This window comes from Photinus pyralis, unplaced genomic scaffold (genome assembly GCF_008802855.1).
Source record: "Photinus pyralis isolate 1611_PpyrPB1 unplaced genomic scaffold, Ppyr1.3 Ppyr1.4_LG1, whole genome shotgun sequence".
NCBI lineage: Eukaryota > Metazoa > Arthropoda > Insecta > Coleoptera > Lampyridae > Photinus > Photinus pyralis.
In genome coordinates this window covers 27,834,827-27,858,918 of record NW_022170249.1, presented here as the reverse complement: position 1 = coordinate 27,858,918, position 24,092 = coordinate 27,834,827, and the positions used below count along the sequence as shown (strand labels likewise).

Here is a 24,092-nt window from a genome sequence, read left to right as displayed (position 1 = left end):
TTAGTGTGGCGACATCTTTGAGGTGTAAGTTCCAACTAAAATAATGGTGGTAATAAAGTGTCCTGCATTTAGCGATAAAATGTTAGTCCCCAATAATAAAGACAGATGTCAGCACAATGTATTCTGCTTTGATTATTTTAATATTAACCAAAAACTCAGGCAAGGCTATAAACATTTTGGGATTTGTGCATTTCGCTGTCAAAGGAGTAAACCACGAAACTCGAAAATTAAACATTTCGCTCCTGTATTATAGCCTATTCCTTTGCGTCATAGCGTTTTTGGAATGCCAAAGGACAGGGCGGGTAAACGGACGGCCGTTTCTAGTCTATAACTATAACTTTTGATTGAGAAGTCTGATCGAAAAAGTACGAATTGTTTTGGATTCTTAGCACCAAAATTAATAAGAAAAAGTGTTTTCCCGAGAAATTTTGGTGCAGTCGATTTTTGGAAAAAAGGAAGGTTGTACACTGCCTTTTTTTGCCCCAAAAAAAAATGTCTTAGATCGTCGTGGAAAAAAATTTTTCTTATAGAATGTGGCCCGTAGAATCCATAATTTCAAACAGTTCCAAGATTGGGCTACTAGTTCAAAAGTTATAGCCCTTTGAATTTTTTTTCGAAATTGGTTTCTAGACTATAACTTTTGATTGAGAAGTCTGATCGAAAAAGTACAAATTGATTTGGATTCTACGCACCCAAATTCATAAGAAAAAGTGTTTTCCCGAGAAATTTTGGTGTAGTCGATTTTTGGTAAAAAAGGAAGGTAATACACTGCCTTTTTTGAGCCCCGAAAAAAAATGGTCATTTCAGAAACTTAAAAATATTTTCCAGATTTTGCTCGTGGCCGTTTTAGTAATAAATTTTTTTACCGCAAGCCTCTACGATGGATAGATTCTCAGATACAGTACCTCGCATTCTTAGTTGGCCACCCTGTACATATTACCGAAAATACTAACTTTTTTTTAAATGTGCTAACAGACCCCACGAACTTTGTACCATCTTTGGGAAATCTCGTTTTCTAGGATGGAAGATACACTGGGTTTCGGAGACTGCGCCTCACTTCGCCCTATTATTCCGCTCTCGCATGGGACAGAAACGATCGGTTTCGCCGGCTGCAGTCACGTAAAGTTTGAAAAACGAAAATATGTCCGTAACTCGTAAAGCCAAAACTGTGCATTTTTGCATAAGTCTATAGCAATATTTTTAAAAGCAAACGTTTACGCAATGATTACTATCACCATAGTGTAAGAATAAAATACACTATGCTATCACTAGCTGGGAAAATGCGCACAAAAAAAGAAAAAAAATTGAATTGAAAAATCGTGATGCACTAATTGTTTTAACAATATGTAAGTATATTGAATGCACCTTATGATGCTATACAATGCCATTTCATAGTTACAATAGAATTTATCACATAAATACTGGAACAAACCCTGTGGGGAAATATTTGTATAAAAACATTAGAAAAATAGACACTTTGTAACAGAATATAAAGGATTTTCCTTAATAAAATTGGTTTGTAATCATATTCGTTGCATTTATACTGATGAGCAAATATCTTCAAATAACATAAAGTGTGTAGTTAAAGGACGGTACAAAAGCACACTAGTATAGTTATGTCGGAATGCTACTTCTAAATGTAGTTCGGATTATTCTGTAGCGTTATCTATGATTTGTAATAACGGCGAAGTTCTTAGAACAACTTCGGCGGTATCATTCCTACCTAGTTCTTGTAAGTTGGCTATTAGCGCACCTGAAACCAGACGAATTAGTAAATGAGATTTGATGAAATTTCAAGTACCAATGGTACAATCGGTTAATGCAAGTAAGCGCATTGTGCAGCTGTGACTGTGTGAATCTGCTGTGGCAATTTTTTCGGGTTCCAATCCTAGCCGCAAGGCTAATAAGCACCAGTCACGTCCATGAGAATGGGGAGGATCTAAAAGTCTAGCGAGCTTAAATTTTACAGCTATAGGTAAATGCTGTACTTTCAAAGAACAACCCCAATGTATCTTACTGACAAGCTCAACATCTCCTGGAACTAAGCTGTCACATTCAAATTAAAATGGTAAGAATACGAGGTACCAAACAAAGCCAGTGTAATGACATTTTCAAACTTTTCAGTTTCAGTGTTCTGCAAAGTTATCTCCAAAGTAGATTCGCTCTCCAGCATTGCAGTGGACAACAGTTGAGATGGATACGCATACGGCTCAATGCAGTGAATACGCAGTTGGTGAACGCTTAGAATATGGCGTTCCATAACCAATCCTGGACACACTCGTGCTATTCCCTACGGCACTTCCTGTAATTAATGGATTCAAATACTTCACTAGCATACCTGTAAAACAGTTTCAATTACATTCTCCAAAAAATAGAAGCAGTACTGGGAGGTTTGCTGGGGACCACGAATTTTTATCTCAATATATTGAGAACTCCGTTCATCTGTGTCTAACGTAATGAGTGTTTCCAACGCAATGGTGCACAGTTTCGAACCGTGATGCCACTGGTACAAATCAGTATCATTATCGTTGTTGCAGGAATTAGCAATAGCAGCACGTCGCAATTCAATCTTAAACCGCACTTTTGTTAGATATACACAGATTTATATAAACACAAACCTGTATGTGGGGAAATATGGAGGTGAATAAATGATGACAGTTTGAAGATGCGTATAAACGTACTCCTCCGTAACATGCGCCAGTAGTGCGATAGCGAGGGTCTCCGGAATCCCACAATCCTGGCAAGGTTTCTGTTTGATTGTAGATGGGAAATTCGTATTCAGTTTCTCCATCGACTTCACACTATGGTCAAACTTGCTAATCATACAAAGATATTCCTCTACACAATTTTTTTAAATCCAAATATAATTATGTCCAGAAGATATTGGGTTCACTGAGAGTTATGCAAAAGTAGGTATCATCAATGTTAATAACAGAGAGAATGTTAATAACCAAATAGTTGTAAATTTACTAAAAAATGTCCCAAAACTACATTAGACATTTCGACTTTGCTGAAACACTATCAGTGGTTATATAGAGAAGGTCCTGGGCCTTTTCCGGCTACTTGCAACGTTGGACATCATAAGGAGCAGCTCAAATAACCCCCTTTGAAGTTTAAACAAATGCATTATAACCCATATTAGGTTAGTCCCTTTCAACAAACTACACGATTTATGTGTAGTATTACAGAAATACACCATTGACTTTCAAAGAATTCCTTTAGAACACTTCCAATTATAATTTATGAATGCAAATTGAAGGTACGCGACCCAGGTTTAAGATTTAACACTTAATGGTGCAGGGTGAAATGTACAGTATGCTTGGATGGCAAAACTGACGTGACTAAAAATTGAAAAACGATTAATTTTTTTATTTTATTGCCTTTATTTTATAATGGGCGGAGTGTTAGCAATTTGCTACTCTTCCCACTCAACCCACTATACAATCACAAACAGCCTTGCCTTACCTGGGATTCGAACCCAGGACCCTTGTAGCCAATAATTTTTATAGGGTTGTGCTTTCTTGAAACACGGGTTGGTAGGTGCAAATTAATGTGCTCTAAATTGCAAATGCAAATTACAATCCTGAAAATGAGGACCTGCGATTTGAAATTACACTTGAAATTGTAACGGACGGTAATTGTGACTCGGGTTAAAATTAATTATTTTTTGCTCTATACTCTGTAAGTAAAGGAAATTTGTACACATAAAAGACTACACTATCGTTCTGCGCAGCTATTGAAGTGCAGGGAATTTACACAAGGAGGCTTGGTATAACGGCACGCGTTCTCGATTTCCCAATATTTCTTATTTGTTCTGTTTTGAAAAGTGTAATTACAGGTAAATAACGATTTTATTCTTTCTTGTACTAATCATTAGCTAATCTTTAAATTTCGTCTCACAATTTGGTATTATTTACATTATGCAGAATGTTGATATTTGTAATGTTGCGTTGTACACGTGGGTATGCCTTCATATTGGCTCATATGAATAAAAGGGAGCATATGCTTATACTTGCAAAATTCAAAGTAAATACTCGTAAGTGCCCCTTCACACTGAGATGGTCAGCAGCGCTGCACTGCGTCCCGTCCCGCTGCTAAATCTCCCAGTGTGAAGGGGCAGTTACGAGTATTTACTTTGAATTTTGCATGTATATAAGCATATGCTCACTTTTATTCATATGGGCCATTGTTTTATAAGTATTTACTTATGCATTCACGTGGGTAAGTTTATTATTTACGATTCGATTTAACTATTCCTTAGAGCAAGTATACCTTATTTATACAATCCGATTATTCGCTGTATTATACGTTGCTTCCTGATTTCGTGCGGACTGCAGATCTTGTGTCCTTAGAATATATGAGAAGGGGGTCCTTTAATTTGACGTTTCCCTGTAAGAGTTGTTTATAACTATTCCTTGCAGGAAGCAGCTAATACATACAGTGTGATTATGTGACTATAACATACATTTTATATTGTGTTTTTGCGACTAAATACACTCCCGCATAGGTTTCAACCTTCATAATATCCCCATCTCCTAATGAATTTCTTTATTCAATCCCATAGGTTTTGTGATTCAATTAGTTAGAATGTTAGATATAATAAGTTTATTATCTGATGACAAAAATTTCGTATGGCGAACTGTACGTTACATTTCTACGTTATTTTGCAGCCATCACTTTGAATTGAATTGAATTAAATGCACTCTTGATCACCTTTGCATTCCATGGTTAACATCTAGCAATCTTTAAACTGCATCTTATTTCACATGCTAGGATCACTACTTACATAATTAGAGATAAGCGAGTGACGTTTATTGACCTGGTACGGGGTCCGTTTCTCAACAAAATGACATGCGTTGTTATGGTTGATTTGGCCAGTATTAATTTTTTTGGAAAATTATTTCTAACACAAACCTGAATGCATAATTCCAACGCTTCCATCAACTGCAAGGTACCGAGCGCATCAAACTGATTGAAGGAGGCTTGAAAATCATCCGGCGTGTAGACGCCAGTGGCTCGAACGTTAGCTAAAAATTCAGTCGACAGAAATTCGCCAATTAATTGCAAACCAAACCAAGCGAGGGAAATCACGACCAACTCATTGATGCAAAATATCTAAAAAAAATAGATCGCAGTCACCTTCTAGATAAATAATTTGCGCTACTTACTTCACCCATATTATGTAGCTGGTGAAGGAGTGCCCGAATATGATCATCAGAAGCTAACACGTTCACACTAGTCCTAACTAAATCGTAAAAGGCTTTTCTGTGTATAACCGGAAACTGTTCATACTCTTTTCGTAGGTGTGCTAACCATGATAAAGTTGATTCAAGTAACCCCGTCCACATGCCGATTGTCTTCTACAATAGAAGTCAGTAAATTTCCAACACTTTGCTTATAGCAATAAGCTAGCCTCTAAGTTGTCACGCTTTAGTGTTAAAAGCATCGATTTAAGATGTTTGAATGGTTGAGATGCGGGCACGTTACTATCCATCACAATGACGCTGGGATGCAAGTACTGCACATCAGGTATTAATTTTTCGACAGTTTCAAGAGTTGTTTGCGCGTCAGGCGATACCCATTCTCCTTGTTGATTTTTGATTGCCCTTGTTGAATCTACGTGAGTAGCGACCAAAACGATCGGTCCTACCTTGACTAGAATTTGAAACTGAAGAACTCGATACTACACGATGTACTTATACTCACATAAAGACCATTCGTGCGCTTCCCTTGCCATAATAAAGTTAATCCAGAAACATGCCTGCTGTACCTGCACTACCGGACTATCCTCTAAGTTGAATAAGACCAAAGTTAGCGTTTGAGGTGATGGGTGCAAAAAGTGGTGATACGTGGGAAAGTAATTTTCTTGTCCTGAGAATTCCCATACAACTACGTCGCCCACATTTGATATTTCCAACTAAAGCCATACGAGGAGAATTGATTAATGCACATACTTAAAACTTACATTCTGAATATGAATTCCTTTAGTCGACTTGTAGGAAGCAGAGCTCTCAAACGTTAGCGAATTTTGACGTGACGTTACATCCATTTCAATTTGCGCGCTGATGGGCGAAGAAGGCCGCGCTGTAACAGCGAATTTAAATCAAACTGATAGTACTCGGCGAAGATCTGCGTACATTTATTACTCTGAAGCGAACCTGACCGCCTAAACAATGTAGAAAATAACCCGGCGCCCAGTGACTTAATGAGTGATGTCTTGCCGACACCACAATTTCCAAAAACGCGAACGATAAGGCGTACGTATAATTTAGATGTAGGGACCAGTTGTCTTGCGTATGTATCACGTTGCCCCGTCGCTCGTAACTTATCCAAAAGTTCGGCAATTTCGTTGTGTCCATATTTTAGTGCTGTAATATCTGCGCGTATATTATCACCATAGTGAACATCTAAATTGCAACCGGCAGCACACAAACACCTGCGATGAGAACATTTTATATTTTTTTCTCACTTTAAAAAATACTATAGGTAGATTTAAATCACTACGTATGTGCAAAGAAGAACCTATTTTTGGCAACCTAACAATAAAAATATTTTTGAAGTGACTACTTCTTATCCTCGCGGAATATGTTTTGCAAGAGAGTAAATTTATCACATCCGTCACGGGACCCTATGCGGAATGGCTATCTTTAAAGCGAATTGGAACGGAACTATCTTTCAATGAGAATGCAATTTCCTTTATAAGATCATACGTAACGAGGTCCATCAGGCTAGCTTGTTTCACCTGAGGTCCCCACACAAGGGAGGGGGACTACTGGACCCAACGAGCCCAGGGCCGTCGCGTATTGTAATACAATAGGTTGAAAACTGGAAATGGTTTGTAAATTTATGATAGGTAGCTTAAAAAATTCTCGTCTTCTAAATCGCGAGAGGTAAGAGTTCTATATGCAGTTGGAGGATTATTTAAACAAAATCAATCAAAGAAACAAAAACTTGGTGCAGTACAAATTTGTACCTTTTTCAATACGAATGAATGAATTGATGAATTCAAAGAGAAAAACTGAAAGAATATGAAGAGATTTGAAGAACACCAGAAATTCACAAATTTGAAAGATGCCAAAGAATCCGAAGCGTATGAACAATCAAAGAGAAGAATTGAAAGAACGAAATGGCAATTGAAAGGCTCACCAGCAATTCATTTTTGTGCCTCGATTTTTACATGTTTTATTGAAATCAATTTGATTAAGTACATGATAATGATTTCACAGGCATCGAATATTTTACACGTTTTTCAACGAACTTAGTGAATAAATGATTTTATGATCAAAACTCAAAGATACAAAATAATGTTTCCATATGTCTCCAAAACCATATTTAGTCCTGGGGGAAACAGCCAACTGAAATTTGAAATGTTCAAATATTATACCCTCCTATCTAAAGGTTTCAAGATACCCTATAGTGTACCGTTAGTCATTCTAAAGCTAGCAAAGCAATGGAAATTGGAATGAGGCTCGGCAATACATTTTTAATTAAGTCGTTATTAATAAATTAGTTATCACGTCAATATTGGTCCTACTAGTATGAGGAACATTTTTTACGTATAGGTACCACTGATGGTGTGGACAATCTGTCAAGGTGAAACAACTTGAACGACACACAGTACCTAAATCAACAATACCTTACAACGTGAGTATGGCCATTCTTTGCGGCTAAGTGCAACGGATATAGACCTCTAGAGTCGGTTATTTCAAGTCGACAGCCTAACGCACAAAGAGTGTGCACAACATTTAATAAGCCGAATGTACAGGCGATGTGTATAGGACAATCTTCGTGCTATAAAGAGCATTGAAAAATGGTTCATAACTGACAACACGTACTTACAGTATCTTTTAATTCAAAATTTGCACCGGCATCCAAGAGTAATATCGCGATGGTGCTGTGGCATTTACGTAATGCCAAATGTAAAGCGGTATCGGGTCCATTATCCAGTTGAACACCGCTATCAATCAAATATCTAAAAATTACCAACGGACCCATCTTTTACAAGTGAGAAATTATTTTATTTACCTAACTTCCTGAACATTTCCCCAATGCGCGGCTAATTGTAGGGGCGTAAATTCAAATGATTCAGATGGTCCGCAGGATGATGCGGGGCTGAGAGGCGCACTCATATTCGATTTCTTTTACACACATCGCCTAAACGCGTACGTGGGAAATTAGAGTCAAGAATCTACACTATACATTCTTGGTTGGATGTTGGCGTATACAAAATCAATACAGAGCAAGAACGTAAACCTTGGGACAAAGGATAGCACATTCCCGCTCTCAATTCGTTTTAGAATTGTAGTATAGATAACTTGCCTTGAAAATATTGGAGTTGCTTATGAATTTCGACGTTCGCGTTTTTTCTATAATCATTTATTGTTCGTGACAAGTGCATAGATAACTGTATTGAAACTTTGTCATTTGTATTCCATTACTATTTTTGTATATAACATTAAAAAATAATCGCTTGTACCTCGGCGCAAAAATATTAGGTGATGAAAGTTGCAGAAATATAGTTTACATTATTCGTTTTCAAAAACTAATTTCATATTCGTGATTTTCATGTTCAAAAACCCTCAGACGCCTACCAAATTTTGTGGAAATCAGAATTTTTTTCGCACGAAATTTTGCAGTCTTATGTTTTACCGAATTTATTTAAAAAGACTAAATGACACATTATTATGGCCACTTTTTTCGCTCTTTTACACACAGAAGTTATAAGCCTGTCTCCATTGCCGTTTCTATGCTTTTGACCATGTAGACTTATGACTCTGGAATATCCGCAGCCCTTCTTTCCATCCCACTATTTAATTAACTGTCCACAATTAAATAACTAAATCTTATTGCTATAATTATTATACGACACCTTTTGCATCTGTAATCTAAAACGGATTTCCATATCGACGTACCATGTATATGATCACATTATGCAACATTGACAACTGAGTTGAGGTTATGTTGCTTGTAAACATAAATTTGTCAAAATTTGCAATGCAAAAATAATTTCATATGTATTAACAATATTCGTGTAGACCCGTTTTAAAAAATAGTAAATAGAACGAGGAGAATGTCACGAAGAAGCAGTAATCCTGTCGTTTTAAGTTTCCATGATAGTCTCCTGCGATTGTCGGACATTGAATTACTTAGTGGACATAGCTGGCTAAACGACAGCATTATATCATTTTATTTTGAATATTTGGAGATTAACCACTTTAGAAAAGATCCCATTTTGCTATTTGTTCAACCGCAAGTCACCCAATGTATTAAGCTATCTCCCAGTGCGGAAGTAAATGTGTTCCTGGAACCGTTAATGTCAAATCGTTGCAGATTTATATTTTTTGCACTCAACGATAACGAACAAACTGAAGTTTCTGGCGGTTCGCACTGGAGTTTATTAGTGGTTTCCCGTCCAGAGAGAATGGTGTTTCATTTTGATTCTTCGAAAGGCACAAACTGTCAGCAAGCTATGGAGTTTGGTGCAAAGGTGTTGCGATACTTTGGGGTGTCTTCATACGGTTTTCGAGAACCCTTATGCTTGCAGCAGTCGAATGGGTACGATTGTGGTATCCACGTCTTATGTAACGCTGAAAACGTCGCTGATTTTGCATGTCGAAATCAACAGATTGACGGATGTACTGCCCTGAAGGAAGAGATTGTACAATCTAAAAGACGCAATATGTTGAATCTTATTTCAAATTTAACGAAAGGCTGAATAAACCAATTGTTGCACTTAATTTAATTTAATATTAAAAGTATTGTTATCGCTAATAATGTAAAGTGGATGAAAAAGCACTTGCTATTTTGAGCAATTAGTATTTGAACTTGGAATTGCACTTCATATTAGGAAAAGCATTTCAACATTACTTAAATATTTTTAATAAATGACGTAAGAATCTAGTTTTGAATAAATTTTTATAAAATGGGTCTTCTACACCAACAATCTCAAATTCCAGCTTCAAATTGTTGATTTGGAATTTCAAATTTACTTCTTCACTACTACTCACCATTCCGTGCTTCAAACCCTTGTGCCTTCTTTTTTACATCTCTTTTGCACCTATTCTTTTGTCTCGTTCAGGGTTTCTTTGCCATTTTTTTTCATCACGCATTCTGCACATCCGTTCTACACCTTCGTGCCTCTTACTTTTCTTCGCGCATTTTTCACGTAGAAATCAGTATATCTAGGCCTATGTCGCTCTATCCTGCTTTGTCTCCATCTTTTTAACGCGTTCACGTTTTCACGCTTCACTTTTGTGCTTGCTTTAACGCTCCTATGACACTTTTCACGCATGCATGACGCTTTCTTTCTTCTTTACGCGTCTTCTACCTCTCATCTGCTGTGAATCTACATCACGCCTACACATCCCTTTCACACCTCCGTGTGGGGTTTTCCATCTATCTCCTTCACCCACTTTCATGCCTGCTTGGTGCTTCAAACTTCCTCCTTCACGAATTCATCACGTAACCTTAGGGCTCCCTTCACATCTCCAACTGCCTGATCGCTCCATCACGTATCTATACGTCTTCTTCACGTCACCGTTATGGTTTCTAAACTCCAAATCTTTGTTCTCGTTATTACTCACGCGTCACGCATGTGTGCTTCACGTTTTGTTCACGTCTCCTAAGTGTGTGTTTTGTGCGTCGCCAAGGCATATTCCTCGCCAGTGGCCAGTGTTTAACTTTAACATATCCTTTAACCCTCTCCGGCCACCTCTCGTCACGTGTGTTTCAACCACATATAGTCTACACGTGATCCACCAACATGTCGAGCACGCGGTTCCGTCACGTCTACCTACTTTTTACGCACCGTGACCGTTCTTTTCTTCTGGGCGTTTCTTTTATTCTCTTCCTCTTAATGTCTCATTCGTACCTTCTTCGCGCCTCTCTGACGCTTTTTTGTGTCTTTCACGAATTCTTCACGCATTCACTATGCCTTTTTTTTACATTTTCAAGTCTACTACAAACCTTTCTCTACGTCCTCTACAGTCTACACATTTTACCTTCGCTTATTTACACTACCTTCCAATCTCCTCCGAATAGATTTGTTTTATCTCACCATCTACGCCATGCTGTTACAATGCCAAAAAGGGTGTTGGCACAAATATAAAATGCGAAGGCTCGGTAAATCAGTCAAAGCAGCCGTAGGTATTGGGCGTAGCTCACAAAATTTAATCGAGAAACAAAAGAAGGTGTACCGCGGTAGGCCGGTAGGCGCCACTAGGTATATTTAACCGTGGGCACTTGATGGTAGGACTTAACAGCAGAACAATGGTAAAGAAAAACAAAATCATTAATTGTAATTTGGTGTGATTGGTGCACTGTTACTATGGAAAAGACGTGTTCGTCTCAAAAGTCAAATTTAGTAAATAATTTAGCCCCATATTGCGTTGCGTTGAGTTTTCCTGGGCGAGGTATGCGAATATCGTACTTCTTGCGATCCCGTTAGTTTTACACGCGTAGGGGTGGGAAAGAATACCTCCACCGCAGAGAGTACTGCGTTTCGTAAAAGGCGCCTAAACAACTGCAGTCGACCAGCTCACGATGAGATTGGGGCTGTTGGGGATTCTTCTCTTTGTTCTGATATCTAGGTTCTAGGAGAGTTGGAAGAATCGGACTGCACCTATATGCATTTTGGTTGACCGTACCACTCGTTTTGTTTATAATACTTTACCATATCAACTCTCCAACTGCACACACAAGCGTCACCCCTCGTGATTTTGGATTTAGGGATTCTTTCTTTCTTATTATTTATTCTTATTCGTATTGAGAAGGATGTAACTTTTGCGGCATACAAAACATTTCTGTTGCTTTCATTGACTTAGATCTTTGAATATAAATTATATTCAAAGCTTAGATTAAGTAGGTAGTTTAAAGCAACGCTAACGGCGCACACAAGAGTCACACTTCGCGGGTGAGGGTATACAAAATATTCCTGGTTCTTTGTTTGATAACTGCGCATACATACGACTCTCGCGATTTTGAGTTTCAGAATTTTTTAGGAATTCGATCTTATTCTATTGTTTTTTAATCAAAACTCAAATGTAACACCCTTTAAAGATATTTAGGTATACCTATCTAACCATGAAAATACAAAATCAGTCACCTTGTTCTTTAAGAGAAACTTTCATTCTCAGGGTTGGCACCTAGAGCAAAGGGGCACCCAGGCAGAACCCCTTAGGTACGTCATTAGTGTGCATATGGGAATCCATATTTTCAGTCTTCATTAATAATGATCTCCATGGTTCCTTTTCATGTAATTCATAAATATTTGGATCATTTCATGGAAACATTAAAAAGAAAGTATGTAAATGACCTTAACATTACCTACACCTTTCTACTTGGTATTGGTAGAGCAAGAAGGAAAGTGATATGGTAATTAGATAGGTACCGGTATAAAATCTCTGGAAATTTACGAAAATAATTGTAAGATCGTTCTAGAGAAAGTAACAAAAATCAATTTCAACCGAACTGTAGGCGTTTTCACACCTGTAACGTAAGGTATCATATCTACGCCATCCACTAGAAAGGAAATGTATACGAATTGGACATGTAAGTGGTAAAAAAGAAGGCGCGATGCCAAACTTTGCATATTAATAAAGACAACTAACTAGGTAACGGGATAATGTTTATAGCTCGGCGATGTTGATACAATTTTGCAAAGAAAGTTACCCAACAGGTATTAAATACACATCCATTAAATTGCTCATCGCGAAGTATCTTAAGGTTACTGGGTAGTTTAGGCGTGAACAAAATTAGGTGGATACTTAGGACAATTTTGGGTAACGTCGTTTTTAAAAACAATTACGATTTTTACACATATCGCGTGCGACTTCTGCAACCAACCGATAGCGCTGCGCGCCCATCTTTGTATAGCCTACATAAGCACACTTTTTCTTGTACTTAAACAACTGACGGTAGAAACCTCATTTCTCAGTCAACACATACTATACTACATGTAATGAAAGAGGAAGATCATTCAGTTTATTTCATGCTAGAAGACCGGCAGTGAACGGCAATTCTTTTTGATTGTAGCGCGTCCGGATCTATACGCGTAATATCTGCGATATATTATTCACATTTTTCGCACAAAAAAATGATGATAAACTTACTCTTTGCGATTATTATTAAACAAACCGATTTTGAACGGTGATTTGGGTGTTTAAATTATTTTCGCCCAAGCGAAGAAAATGATACTTCTTTTTGTACTGGTAAGTCTTATATTTCATTTCTTGAAACCCTCTACTAGAGCATTTAGCTATCACTTGTACTTGCGGATAAATGCAAATTCTCACCTTGCCAAAACAAACATTTTTAAATAAACTCTGATAGGTACGCCCCCACTAGTTCCAAAATGTTTGTTTCTTCTTTAATTTTGCTCTTAGCAACTACATGCGATCAAAAATGAGTTGCTGTCGGGTCACCTTTGGAATTTTTGTTTATACATGGGAAATCGTACTTAACTTGAACTCCAAAGGCGACTCGACAGCAACTCATTATTGATCGCTCGTTATTACACGAGTCACGAATTGAGACGAATAAGTAATAGGTATACTAACAACTTTACATAATTTTTTGTGTAGGTTTTTTCGTATTTTGTAAGAATTGCTAAAATTGTGGTATAGAATTTTTTGAAAATATTTGGGAATAGTTGCTCAAAAACCTAGACAAAGTACTATACATATAATAGAATTTTACGTAGAATCTAAAAATTATATATTATACAGTGTTTCATTAAACATAAGCATTAAATTCCAGTATTGGAAGTGTCACCAAGTTGAAAATATTTTAGATAAATTTCTCTTATCGACATTAGCATGCTGCCAATTTTTTGAAAATATTCTGAGGTACGTTTTTCGAAATATAGGTAACCGCCGTTCCTCATGGAGCACCCTGTCTACCTTACCTATCACTGTCTACAAAATTTTTATACAGTGAAGTTCATATTAAATGCTGCTTTTTGTTCATCCATGGACTCTACACTGAAAAATAAGTTAAGCTTGTAATTACATCCCTATAAACAGTTTCTGTAGAAAGAGGAACGAAACGAAAATTTTAAGGAACATTTTTACTTATTAATTGGTTTTGGATAAACAGAACCATGAAGAAATAAATGCTATATTGCCGAAGAAAAAAAACCCAAATTTATCGTTAAAGCATGACCAAAAGGTAAGTTTTTTTTAAATTTTGATAATCCTCAAATGTCAAATTTATTGTTTTTTACACAATAGCATTTGTTTCTAATGCTTTGATAACTTATAATGTAAAATAGAGAATTGCTGCACAATTTCCGTTTTGTTTCATGTTCTGCCAAAACCGTTCATGATACACATTTAATTAATTAAAGTTTCTATTATTTTTCAGTGCAGAATCTAGTGTTAAAAAGCCAAAAGGGGTTCTATAAAAAAATTCTTTATCGTATTTTTAAAAGCTGCCAATTTTACATGAATGCCTGAGCCTGAGCTCATCGTATACGTTTGTTGAAAAATAGCTATTTGTGTATTAAGAGCGCAAAATGATATATAGTCGATTGAAAGAGACAGTTGACGCGCGACGAAGGAGCGCGGCAATCTCTTGAAATCGACAATCAATTTGCGCTCGAATTACACACAAGATTTTTTCTACAAAGTAGCAGGTCACATACCTACTTATTTCCAAAAATTTAAATTTTTCACTCAATCATAGATTATTTTAATCTTATGCCCAAATGAAAGATGTCATTTACTCGTTGTCATTGGATACACTGAGAAATGCATATTTGATTTATAGTTAATAATTGGGAGAGCGAGCGTTTTTTCTAAGTATTTTGTCGCTTATAAGCGACAAAGTGACATTCCTCGAAAAACATGACGTTTGCGTTGTCAAATACGAGCGCAAATGCCTACTTTGGATATCGATTGTAGAAAAATGTTGTTTAGTAATCATAGGTTTTAAGCATAGGCCTGAAAATAAAGGATCTGTTTTGTTTGAAATTTATTTAGATATTCAAATAATGTGAAAACCTTTTGGTTTAGTAGTATGATCGCAGAAAATCCTGTACATAAGGTGTAACAATGAAACAAGACAAGCATGTTGGGTTGTTTTAGGAATAAATAAAAAAATAAGTTCCTTTGAAGTTTTAATTTTTTTGCCAACGACCGTGCAGGAGGCTGGATCTTGCAGCTTTACCTATCTTCTTTGGTACGACCACAGATAAACGGAGCTTCGTTTATCTGTGGTACGACATTTCTGATTTTGTTCTTTTGTATTAAAAGGATCACAATCTATATCATGCCAAAGGGCGCCTTTGCTCTGGGGGTGGTTGCCACCCCATCTCGGGGGTCTTTACTCTAATTTAACCATAGGAATAGATAGGAAAATTAATCCTACGCAGAGTGTTCTACATATTTTTAGCGCATTTTTTAAGAATTAAAAAAAATGGGTATTGTTTGCGTTTTGTCCGTCCGGACCCACTTCTGCCGTTTCTAACTAGGTACTTTTAGGGGAATGGTCCTAGGGTCCTGGAATTTTTTGCAGTAGGTAGCCTATATCTTGAAGGTGTGCCAGACGGCCATCAAATTTTGCTGTCTAAAAGGGGGCCTTCCCACGAATTATTTGCTGAGATGCTGTTTTTGAAAGTAAAACCGTTTTCTACCAACTACTGCCCTTTTTTCTGTCCTCTTATCAAAGTGCGGGTGGAGGGGGATGGGGGAAGGGGTGGAACTAGTTTTATCCTTCATGGTACTCTAATGAAAGGTCTCAATAAAAGGAATTAATTTCTACCAACCATAGCCCTCCTCCTCGACCTCTTTATCGTGATCGGATATATTCCCTTATTATATCTCAAGAACGGATTGTCGGAATAGGGTACTCACAAAGAGCGATTGAGACGTCTGCAAGAAATATATTCATTGGTGATGTCAAAACAAAAGCTATTTCGGTTAAGAAAATGCGCTTTATCTCCACAAGAGTTGTGCACAATTTATACTTGTTTTTATAAAGTTAATACCTAGGTTAATACTTTTCCAATTATTCGCCACCGAAAGTTTTTCATAGAAAGTATCAAAGAAAACGATTTTTTACTGATTGCATGAATTATGATCGAGTTGTGCCTTGTTATAGGTTAGCCAAATCAATAGTTTCCAACTTCTTTTTTTGTTTGTGTGTGCCGTAAATCGTTGTATTCGTAATAACAAATGTTACTCAATACAGTATGTACTTTTTTACGGACCATATAAGTTATTCCAAAGACAATACACCACAATTTACAACTTTTAGGATTAGATAAAAACAGATACAAATATTTACAAAAAGCAGTCATTATCATATACTTTATATGGACGATCTAAAACTAGGTATATGCGAAATCCAAGACCCAAATTAACAGAATATTATCTAGATCTGACAGTAGACTTCAGTCAATCAATAACCATAAACCGTGGACTTTGGTATCGATAAATGCAAAGTTATACATCTACAAAGAGGAATGCTAAAAGAAGAAGAAGGATATCAAATTAACAATAATCAGATAGGTGAAAGTTATAAATACCTGTGAATTAGTCAATTAAGAGATATCAATCACATGTCAATAAAACAAAAGCTCCAGCAAGAATTTCAAACAAGACTCAACTTAATTTTAAAAACTTTTCTCCATGGAACTTCCAAGATCAGGGCAATTAATGAATATGCAATACCGATTCTCACGTACCTGCTCCCATGGACTTATTAAATGTACACCTACAGACCTAGAAGAAACAGAAAGAAAAATTAGAACAACTATGACCAAACACCGACACCATCCAAAATCTGCAATAGAACGAATCACCTTACCGCCATCACAAGGAGGATTAGAAATAATAAATTTGCGTAAGCTATGCGAAACTCAAATAAACAACTTAAGAGAATACTTTTACAAAAAAGGCAACGAAAATAATATGTTTAAACCAATTTGCAAATATGATGATGAAATAACACCGCTAAATTTATGTACTGAAAACAGAGTAATATAAGCAGAGATTCAACCAGTTGAAGCAGAATTACTAGTATGGAGGCAAAAAAAAACTTCATGGTGCCCACCCAATCTATCTCAACCAAGAATAAGTAAACAAAAATGCCTCAAACGGCTGGCTCAAAGATGGATCACTCTATGGCTTCATGATGGCGATACAGATAGAGTTATGAACACAAAAAAATATTGCAGATATATCCTCAAACATCAAAATGTATAAGTAGATGACAGATGCCGAAGATGCGGAACAGGCAAAGAGACAATTGAACATATAATAAGAGGTTGTACTACCCTTGCACAAATTGACTATACTCAACGCCATAATAATGTAGCAAAAATTATACACCTGAATATAGCAAAACAACTAAAACTTTTAAAAACTAATCTACCCTATTATAAGTATGAACCAACAAATGTTTTGGAAAATATCAACCATAAGCTATACTGGGACAGAGAAATAAGTACAGATATAAGAATTCAAGTTAACCGACCTGTATTGTCACATATAACAAAACAACTAAAGAGGTAGACATAATTGATGTATAGCAGTTCCACTTACAAACAACATATGCAACAAAAGTAAATAAATACCTACACCGAATTATCCATAGAAATAAAAGAAATTTGGAATTTAAAGAAAGTTAATATAAGACCATTGTCCATTAGTAATATCTGCTACTGGTATTATAACAAAATCTTTAATAAAACAAATGGAAAACTTGCCAATAAAAAATCTGACATCATATATTCAAAAATCTGTCATTCTGGACACTTGCCATATTGTAAGAACGTTTCTCAATACAGAGTAGTAATTAGGTACTACCATTGAATAAAAACACTATTTATTCAATGGTACTACACAGAAGAACTTGGCGTTCGATGTGTACAAACACCAACTATAAATCGGTCACAAAAGATAATAATAATAATAACGATTTTATTAGATGTACCTACCTAAATCTAAAGCGGAGGGTAAGTCCAACTTAATCCCAAATGTCCATTTAATCTGCCTCTGAGAAAATCCTTACTGAATGTTTGTTCCGTAACAAAAGTCTAATTGACTAAAGAGGTAAGGTTTTGAAGCGTTGATATCATCCATTCTAGTCTAATAATTGTCTAGTCGTTGTTATTATTACTAAATAGAGAACTACCGTTAAGAGAGACTGATGTGTTAATCGCCGGTGAAAAATGGCAAATTTACAATATAAAACGCGCGCATAAGACCCTTTATTTTATTGGTTTTTTTTTTAAATGTGTAGGTATGAATTAAAAAGAACAATAACGGTGCCTTTACTTTTCACAGCCAGCGCGATTTGAATAATTTCCGCGCAACGTGCGTGATTACAATTTGCAACTATTTATATACATGCTGATTTTGATCGCACAATAGATGAACAAATTAAAAATGTTAAAAAATTAGGAGGATTCGCCGACTTATTTAATATGTGGGAACTTCACTGCGGTACCGTTGGATTAAGCTAAAGAGTCTGCATCAGTCTGGGTCGGTAGGTTTTAAGATTTCTTTCATTAATAGCATCGCACTTTTTCATTCATCTAAAGTCCAGGTGTTAAATAAATAATTACAAATATTGGAACCGGTCTCGCTTCCATCCTGGGGCATTTTCTTAACCTGTCATAGGTACTATTGTAATTTTTCGGTTGGCCCTTTTTGATTTTAACAAGAAGCAATATTTTTTTAGGCGATATTGTATCGGTAATTAATAAGCAACAATTAAATTCGAATTAAACCGTGAAAGCAATAGTAAGGTGCACATGCACATCCCACTGACACACATAAGTTATTTACATTTACATACAAGGCCAAGGATATTTGTATAGGCGCTGGCTACTTACTACGTGCCAACAATTAACGATATCGATTTAAAAGACCGTAGAGCCTGCCTGGCTCATCCACTACAATTCGAAAATATTTTTGGAGAAATCATCGAATCGAATTACAGTAAATACAATTGTCAAGGTCTACTTACTTTCTTCCTAATACCCAATCTATATTTAGTTCACCAAAACGAAAATAATATCGAATGAGGTAATTGAATTGTAATTATAATAAACTTTCTTCGTTACTAAATTAGATTGAATGTGTAACAAATAGGCTGAGAGCACCGTGAATAACTTTCTATTTAACAGTTTATAATTTAAAATGATAAACTTTTTTTTAAATATTGAGCACTGTCACGCCGTATTATGTATATTAAAAAAGGGCTGACGAATATTAAATTACGAGAACAGAGCACATCTTTTGAAAATTAAGAAAAATTCGATCAAAGGGTTCGTTTTTAATGGATATTCCATAGAGTATAGACCATAAGAAAAACCAATTTGATGGGTATGTTCGTAACCAAGGAGTGGCCTCACCACCTAGAGCTTGTCCCCTCTGGAACCTATGGCTAATTGTTTAATGATTTTTTTTTACAAAAAGCAAAATATGGCTTTATGGTTCAGTGGTGGAACGTTGGGCTATATATAAATCCCGACGTCGGGTGTTCGAAAAATATATTATTTGTTTAATATTACAAGTGTAAATTATGAATAGCAGAGGACTCAACATGGACCTCGGAAGACCACCTACAGATAAAATGACTCGATATGATTCCTGGTTAATTAGTATTTGATTATTAAGGTTATCAAAGACCTTAGGGAAGTGAAGCAAAATCAGAGATCATAATTTATCGGTCCAAGGCTCTAAAAACGTTGCCCGTAACAGTGAAGTGACACAATTTTATCCTTTTCGAAATCCAGATTGTGTTACTGGTAATAGGTATATCAAAAGAGGTTAGATATGTGACTTCACCTGACCATGGCCAACAATGGCAGTGTGCTTATAGGACGGTGTACTCTTTAACAGGGGAATAACTTTAGCGCTTTTCCAGGCTTCTATGGGAATACTCGTACAGACGACTACATTATATTTTAATCATTGACTGATGATCAACTTTGCGTAAAACATAATTACCTACTGAAATAAAAATCAGTTTCAAAACGACTGAAATACGTCTATAGAAGGTTTCTAAAGATTGCGTTCAGACACCCAGGTAGTTTTTTGTTTCAAGATTTTTGGAAATCTTTTAAAAAGGACTCTAAGAAGTTTTCATATAAGGTAGAAAGTTCAATCGACGTTTGTAGTAACGCACTTTAAGATTTTCAACAAGATTTCTACGAAAAAAGTACTTTAATAAGGGTTCCTGAAAACGTCTCCAAGATTTACGTTTCCCAGAGCAAAAAAAAATAAAATGCTCGTAAGAAGCAAGTTTTTGAAGTGTAATTTTAACAAAAGAATCCTATTTTTTATGTTATTGTAATGCAAATTTAATTACGTGATTTATTTATTTACAATTATAACATTATTGCACACACACATTTATAACATATAAATTTATCAAATATAAGCGCGAACTTTCTAATAATCACTCCGCAATCGATGTTGGAAGTTTCTGGAAAAACTCACGGAATGTTCTTGAAGAGTCTAGGAGGCGTATCATATTTCAAGAATGCGTCGCATCTGCTTTTCATTCCTTATCGCCTTATATTTTATCGATTTGATGGGGCCTGCCGGCGCTTCGATATCTGGGATATTCGTTTACCTAGTCGAAGATTGTTTAGTCTGACTGCTTCTCGACGACCCCAAAATCATCCACGATGTCAATTGTGTTTAATGGGTAATCGCCAACTATTCAGAGTGACTTACGCACAGAAAGTTCTAGAATAATTTCCGTCATTATCCGTTTAGAGTTACAGCATTGCAAATAAAGTTTGGGTACTTTTTTCCTTATACCTCACCCCTTTTTTGAATAATCTTGCATTGCTAAAATCATTTTCCTTTTTCAGATGTACACAACGAAATGTTTATGTTACGGATTCGATGCTGGTTTTGATCAAGCAGCCTGCGGAAAGCCGTTACGTGAAAGTCGTCATTATAGACCTCCCTGCGATTTGACGCAGGAGACCTATTGCACAAGCGCAGGAAAATCGTATCCATGGCAGGCTGTCAAACGCTTTGTAAAAGAAAATCAAGGTTTAATGAAGAGAATGTACGGAGATCAACGCCACATCGCCGTCCTACAAGAAGAACTAGGTAGTAACGAGTTTGCGGATTTTTACAGCCATCCACATTACAGGGATGTAAACGAGGAGCTGAACAGAAACGAGCTGTACCGTAATGATGAAAAGGACGAAACGTCACCTCGTCACCTACACAACGACCCAAAGGTGGACGATGTCTTAAACACCAAATTTATTTACTCCGAAGACCCGATTGTGTTTAAATCTAAGGTGAATCTACCATACTTTCGACCATTAACAACTCAAAAAATTGAGATAGAAATTGCTCGCGAGAATACCACCCTGACCAACACCACAGTGCCAACCACAAACCCTTCTTCAGACACAACAACAGAAACCATAACCACCGATGGAGGATCCACCGTGGAGTACTCGACTCCGACAGAAAAATTCACCGAGATATTTACGGAAGGAGTACAAAAAAAGGAAACGGTGGGAGAAGTGCTCTTTCAGGATATGGAGGAACCCCCAAAAAAGACAAACAACCAGATTAATTTCAACCTGAAGGGAGTGTAAGTATTTTATCCTTTTGAATGTGTGCCCTAGTTTTGTGTTTAGAAATGCCTGTCCCGTGAAAGAAGAGGTGGTAGCGCCGTTTTGGGCGAATAATACCAGGGGAGAAGTTCTGGCACTGCTAAACTTATATCCCTTCGAACAATACGTTCATTGGGAAAAGTGTACATTCGAGCACAGGCAAATGTACTGCAGGGATGGGTGTAGGTGTGAGCAGCAGTATCGGTTACATCGATTACTGGCGTATGATCCACATAATGAGTGTAGGGGAATATTTTCAGATTGGTTTCGTTTTCCGTCTTGCTGCCTTTGTAAATGTTATAATATTCCACCAGATGTACGTGTGACGTCTAGAAGTCCAAGAACAAGGAACAAAGAAGACGATTTTAACGAACTGCCTAATTTTCTAGGGAGATTTCAAGAAGAATTTGGAGAAGTTTAAGTTTTTACCGATTTTGTTTAGCTTTAGTAATCGTTGTTAATCAAGTTACTGTAATACCTATCAAAAAGGCTCGTGTTTGTACTAAGTAATGCTATTCTTTGTTATCGTGTCTACGTTTTAGAGTTTAATAAATAATAAATATAGTGCTATTATATCGATACTTTGTATATGCATCTGACACGTCTGGCCATACTGATAATAAGGGGGTGCGCACATTGAGACACACGCGACGCACGCACCCACCCTAACCCACGGCTACACACGATCTGTGTATTGTTGAAATTACTAAACAAATCTGTGTCTCAGACACTGTGAGGCGTCAGATATGAGTCGTATCTACATTGTGTCAATATGTATTTGCTCATTAATTCCGCGTGTTTTGCCGTGGCTTGCGTTGCGTGTGTCGCGCGCGTCTCAATGTGCGTCGGGCCTTAGACAAAGAAAGCACCAACACACATTTTTGTCTATAAATGTATTTAATATCATTTTTATGGAAAGCTTCTAGTATAGATATTCTGTGGTTTCTGCATGCGGCAAATTGAACTATCTGCAATCGCGACGAAAAATCTCCTGCTTAACCTGAATTTTGACCCGCTCGTAGTCTTTTGGCGAGAGGAATCTCTCAGTGTTTATAGCAATCCTTGGAAATCGGGTTATTCAGAAACCATCATTACATCAAATATTTAAATGTAGTACCTACTGAGTTTTTACCAAACTTCACTCGACGATTCTTTAATTTTCATAATTGTTATTAAATAAGTTACGTACTAGCATTGAGTATTCACTCAACGGTACTAGCGTTCGCTTGAGAAATTGTTTTGATAGCGCGATCTTCCATTTCTCCAACGGCAAGTTATTCTGTATGAAATATGTTCAAGGGAACTGTGAAGGGAATACTGAAGCTTATCTTATCCGAATATTCTGCAAAAATGAACGCAGATGTGATGACATTTTTGGGAAACTTTGAAAGTTTTTATTTCTCGATAGGAAATATTGCATTTTCGTTGCTCTAAAATGTATCTGTGTTTAATATAAAACTTTTAGTTGACTTAAGTGTGTTTAATAGTGCAAAAATACAGTACAGTCAAAGCTGCGTGGAGAATTATATACCTATTCTTTCAGAAAAATACTGAACCTCAAGAGATATCTGCAAATGAACATACTTTTAGCGACTACCTTTTTCAATCTACAAAAGTTACTTTTCCAAATAATTCCTATGCAAATATTGATCCGACAAGAAGGGAACAAAATTTCTTTTTATAAAATGACTGTTTTGAAGTTTAATTAAGAATATCATTTACACCTCTCGTTTTCTTTTATAGAATTACAGAACAACAAAATAGTGCTAACAATTTTCGACTTTGAAAAAATCGATAAACTTTGAAAAGCATTATCTCGTAAACTATTACGTCTATAGGAACGGTTGTAGCCTCAAATTGTAAACAATTTAGTCTACTTTCAAAGCGTATTCAGTAGTTATTTTCGACAAACTGGTCTTTCAGGGTTAAAATCGTCAAAATCTGAAAAGAAAACGAAAATTCCTCGGTTTTTAGTATATTTGACTATGTTGCGTTCGCCGTCGAAAACTTGAATTATACATTGGGTTAACAACATAAGCAATCCCACAAAAAATCAGAACTACCGGATTTGACGCATGGTCTGATGTATATAGTTACTGGACTAATATACTCGTGAAGTTAAATACAACAAAACACAAACACAAAATTGAGGTTCAAACAGATTTTTAATTTGAGAATACAACGCTTACACGCTTGAATCATGAATGTTGGGTCCCTTTCTAAAAATTTGAATAACATGAAGGCACAACATTCAGGAATTGGGTACTTCATTATTGGTACTCCAATCTCACGGGTTCTGAAACAACGAGGACATTTTTTGTGTGCGAGGTGAATTCGAGTTTTAATAAAGAAAGGTAAACACACTTTTAAAATTTTATTGACAATTTTTTTGATTTCAAAGTGGCTTTAGAATTAAAATTTTACACCAAAATATTCTCCATACAAATTAGTACATATTATTTAACAATTACATAAAATATACTGCCTAAATATA

General features: G+C 36.3%; 3 protein-coding genes across 5 annotated transcripts; 2 read left to right on the top strand and 1 right to left on the bottom strand.

The window, feature by feature from the left end:
• Positions 1–1,343: 1,343 nt before the first annotated feature.
• Positions 1,344–8,272, bottom strand: LOC116178870 (death-associated protein kinase 1-like). Of its 2 annotated transcripts, none has more exons than XM_031498512.1 (14): positions 8,026–8,272; positions 7,840–7,957; positions 7,637–7,791; positions 6,138–6,436; positions 5,966–6,084; positions 5,707–5,917; positions 5,414–5,655; positions 5,169–5,360; positions 4,915–5,115; positions 2,619–2,801; positions 2,339–2,569; positions 2,086–2,290; positions 1,802–2,035; positions 1,344–1,753 (listed from the first exon to the last, which is right to left on the bottom strand). In XM_031498512.1, the coding sequence occupies exons 1-14, from the start codon at positions 8,127–8,129 to the stop codon at positions 1,650–1,652; spliced, it is 2,598 nt and encodes an 865-aa protein (XP_031354372.1). In that variant the 5' UTR covers positions 8,130–8,272; the 3' UTR covers positions 1,344–1,649. The 2 variants fall into 2 exon arrangements, with proteins under 2 accessions (XP_031354372.1, XP_031354364.1); XM_031498504.1 differs by having other exon boundaries at positions 7,840–7,972; positions 8,026–8,270.
• Positions 3,766–22,161, top strand: LOC116178941 (protein spaetzle 4). 2 transcript variants are annotated; one of them, XM_031498616.1, is made up of 3 exons: positions 3,766–3,838; positions 20,831–21,576; positions 21,623–22,161. In XM_031498616.1, exons 2-3 carry the CDS (start codon positions 20,831–20,833, stop codon positions 22,017–22,019), a joined length of 1,143 nt encoding a protein of 380 aa, XP_031354476.1. In that variant the 5' UTR covers positions 3,766–3,838; the 3' UTR covers positions 22,020–22,161. The 2 variants fall into 2 exon arrangements, with proteins under 2 accessions (XP_031354476.1, XP_031354469.1); XM_031498609.1 differs by lacking the exon at positions 3,766–3,838 and adding an exon at positions 12,955–13,208.
• LOC116178966 (sentrin-specific protease 8) lies at positions 8,950–9,900 on the top strand. Its single transcript, XM_031498638.1, has one exon. It carries the CDS (start codon positions 9,071–9,073, stop codon positions 9,713–9,715), a length of 645 nt encoding a protein of 214 aa, XP_031354498.1. The 5' UTR covers positions 8,950–9,070; the 3' UTR covers positions 9,716–9,900.
• Positions 22,162–24,092: the final 1,931 nt, after the last annotated feature.

What these genes read in the sequence shown, in the direction of transcription:
- LOC116178870 (XM_031498504.1), bottom strand. Translation starts at nt 8,129, where the DNA reads ATGAGTGCGCCTCTCAGCCCCGCATCATCCTGCGGACCATCTGAATCA. An exon ending in AAGGAATTCATATTCAGAAT is followed by an intron (nt 5,918 to 5,965) that starts GTAAGTTTTAAG and finishes GTATGGCTTTAG; the next exon opens with TTGGAAATATCAAATGTGGG. An exon ending in CATTACACTGGCTTTGTTTG is followed by an intron (nt 2,036 to 2,085) that starts GTACCTCGTATT and finishes GCTTAGTTCCAG; the next exon opens with GAGATGTTGAGCTTGTCAGT.
- LOC116178966 (XM_031498638.1), top strand. Translation starts at nt 9,071, where the DNA reads ATGTCACGAAGAAGCAGTAATCCTGTCGTTTTAAGTTTCCATGATAGT.
- LOC116178941 (XM_031498609.1), top strand. Translation starts at nt 13,188, where the DNA reads ATGATACTTCTTTTTGTACTG. An exon ending in TGATACTTCTTTTTGTACTG is followed by an intron (nt 13,209 to 20,830) that starts GTAAGTCTTATA and finishes TTCCTTTTTCAG; the next exon opens with ATGTACACAACGAAATGTTT. An exon ending in AATTTCAACCTGAAGGGAGT is followed by an intron (nt 21,577 to 21,622) that starts GTAAGTATTTTA and finishes TTTTGTGTTTAG; the next exon opens with AAATGCCTGTCCCGTGAAAG.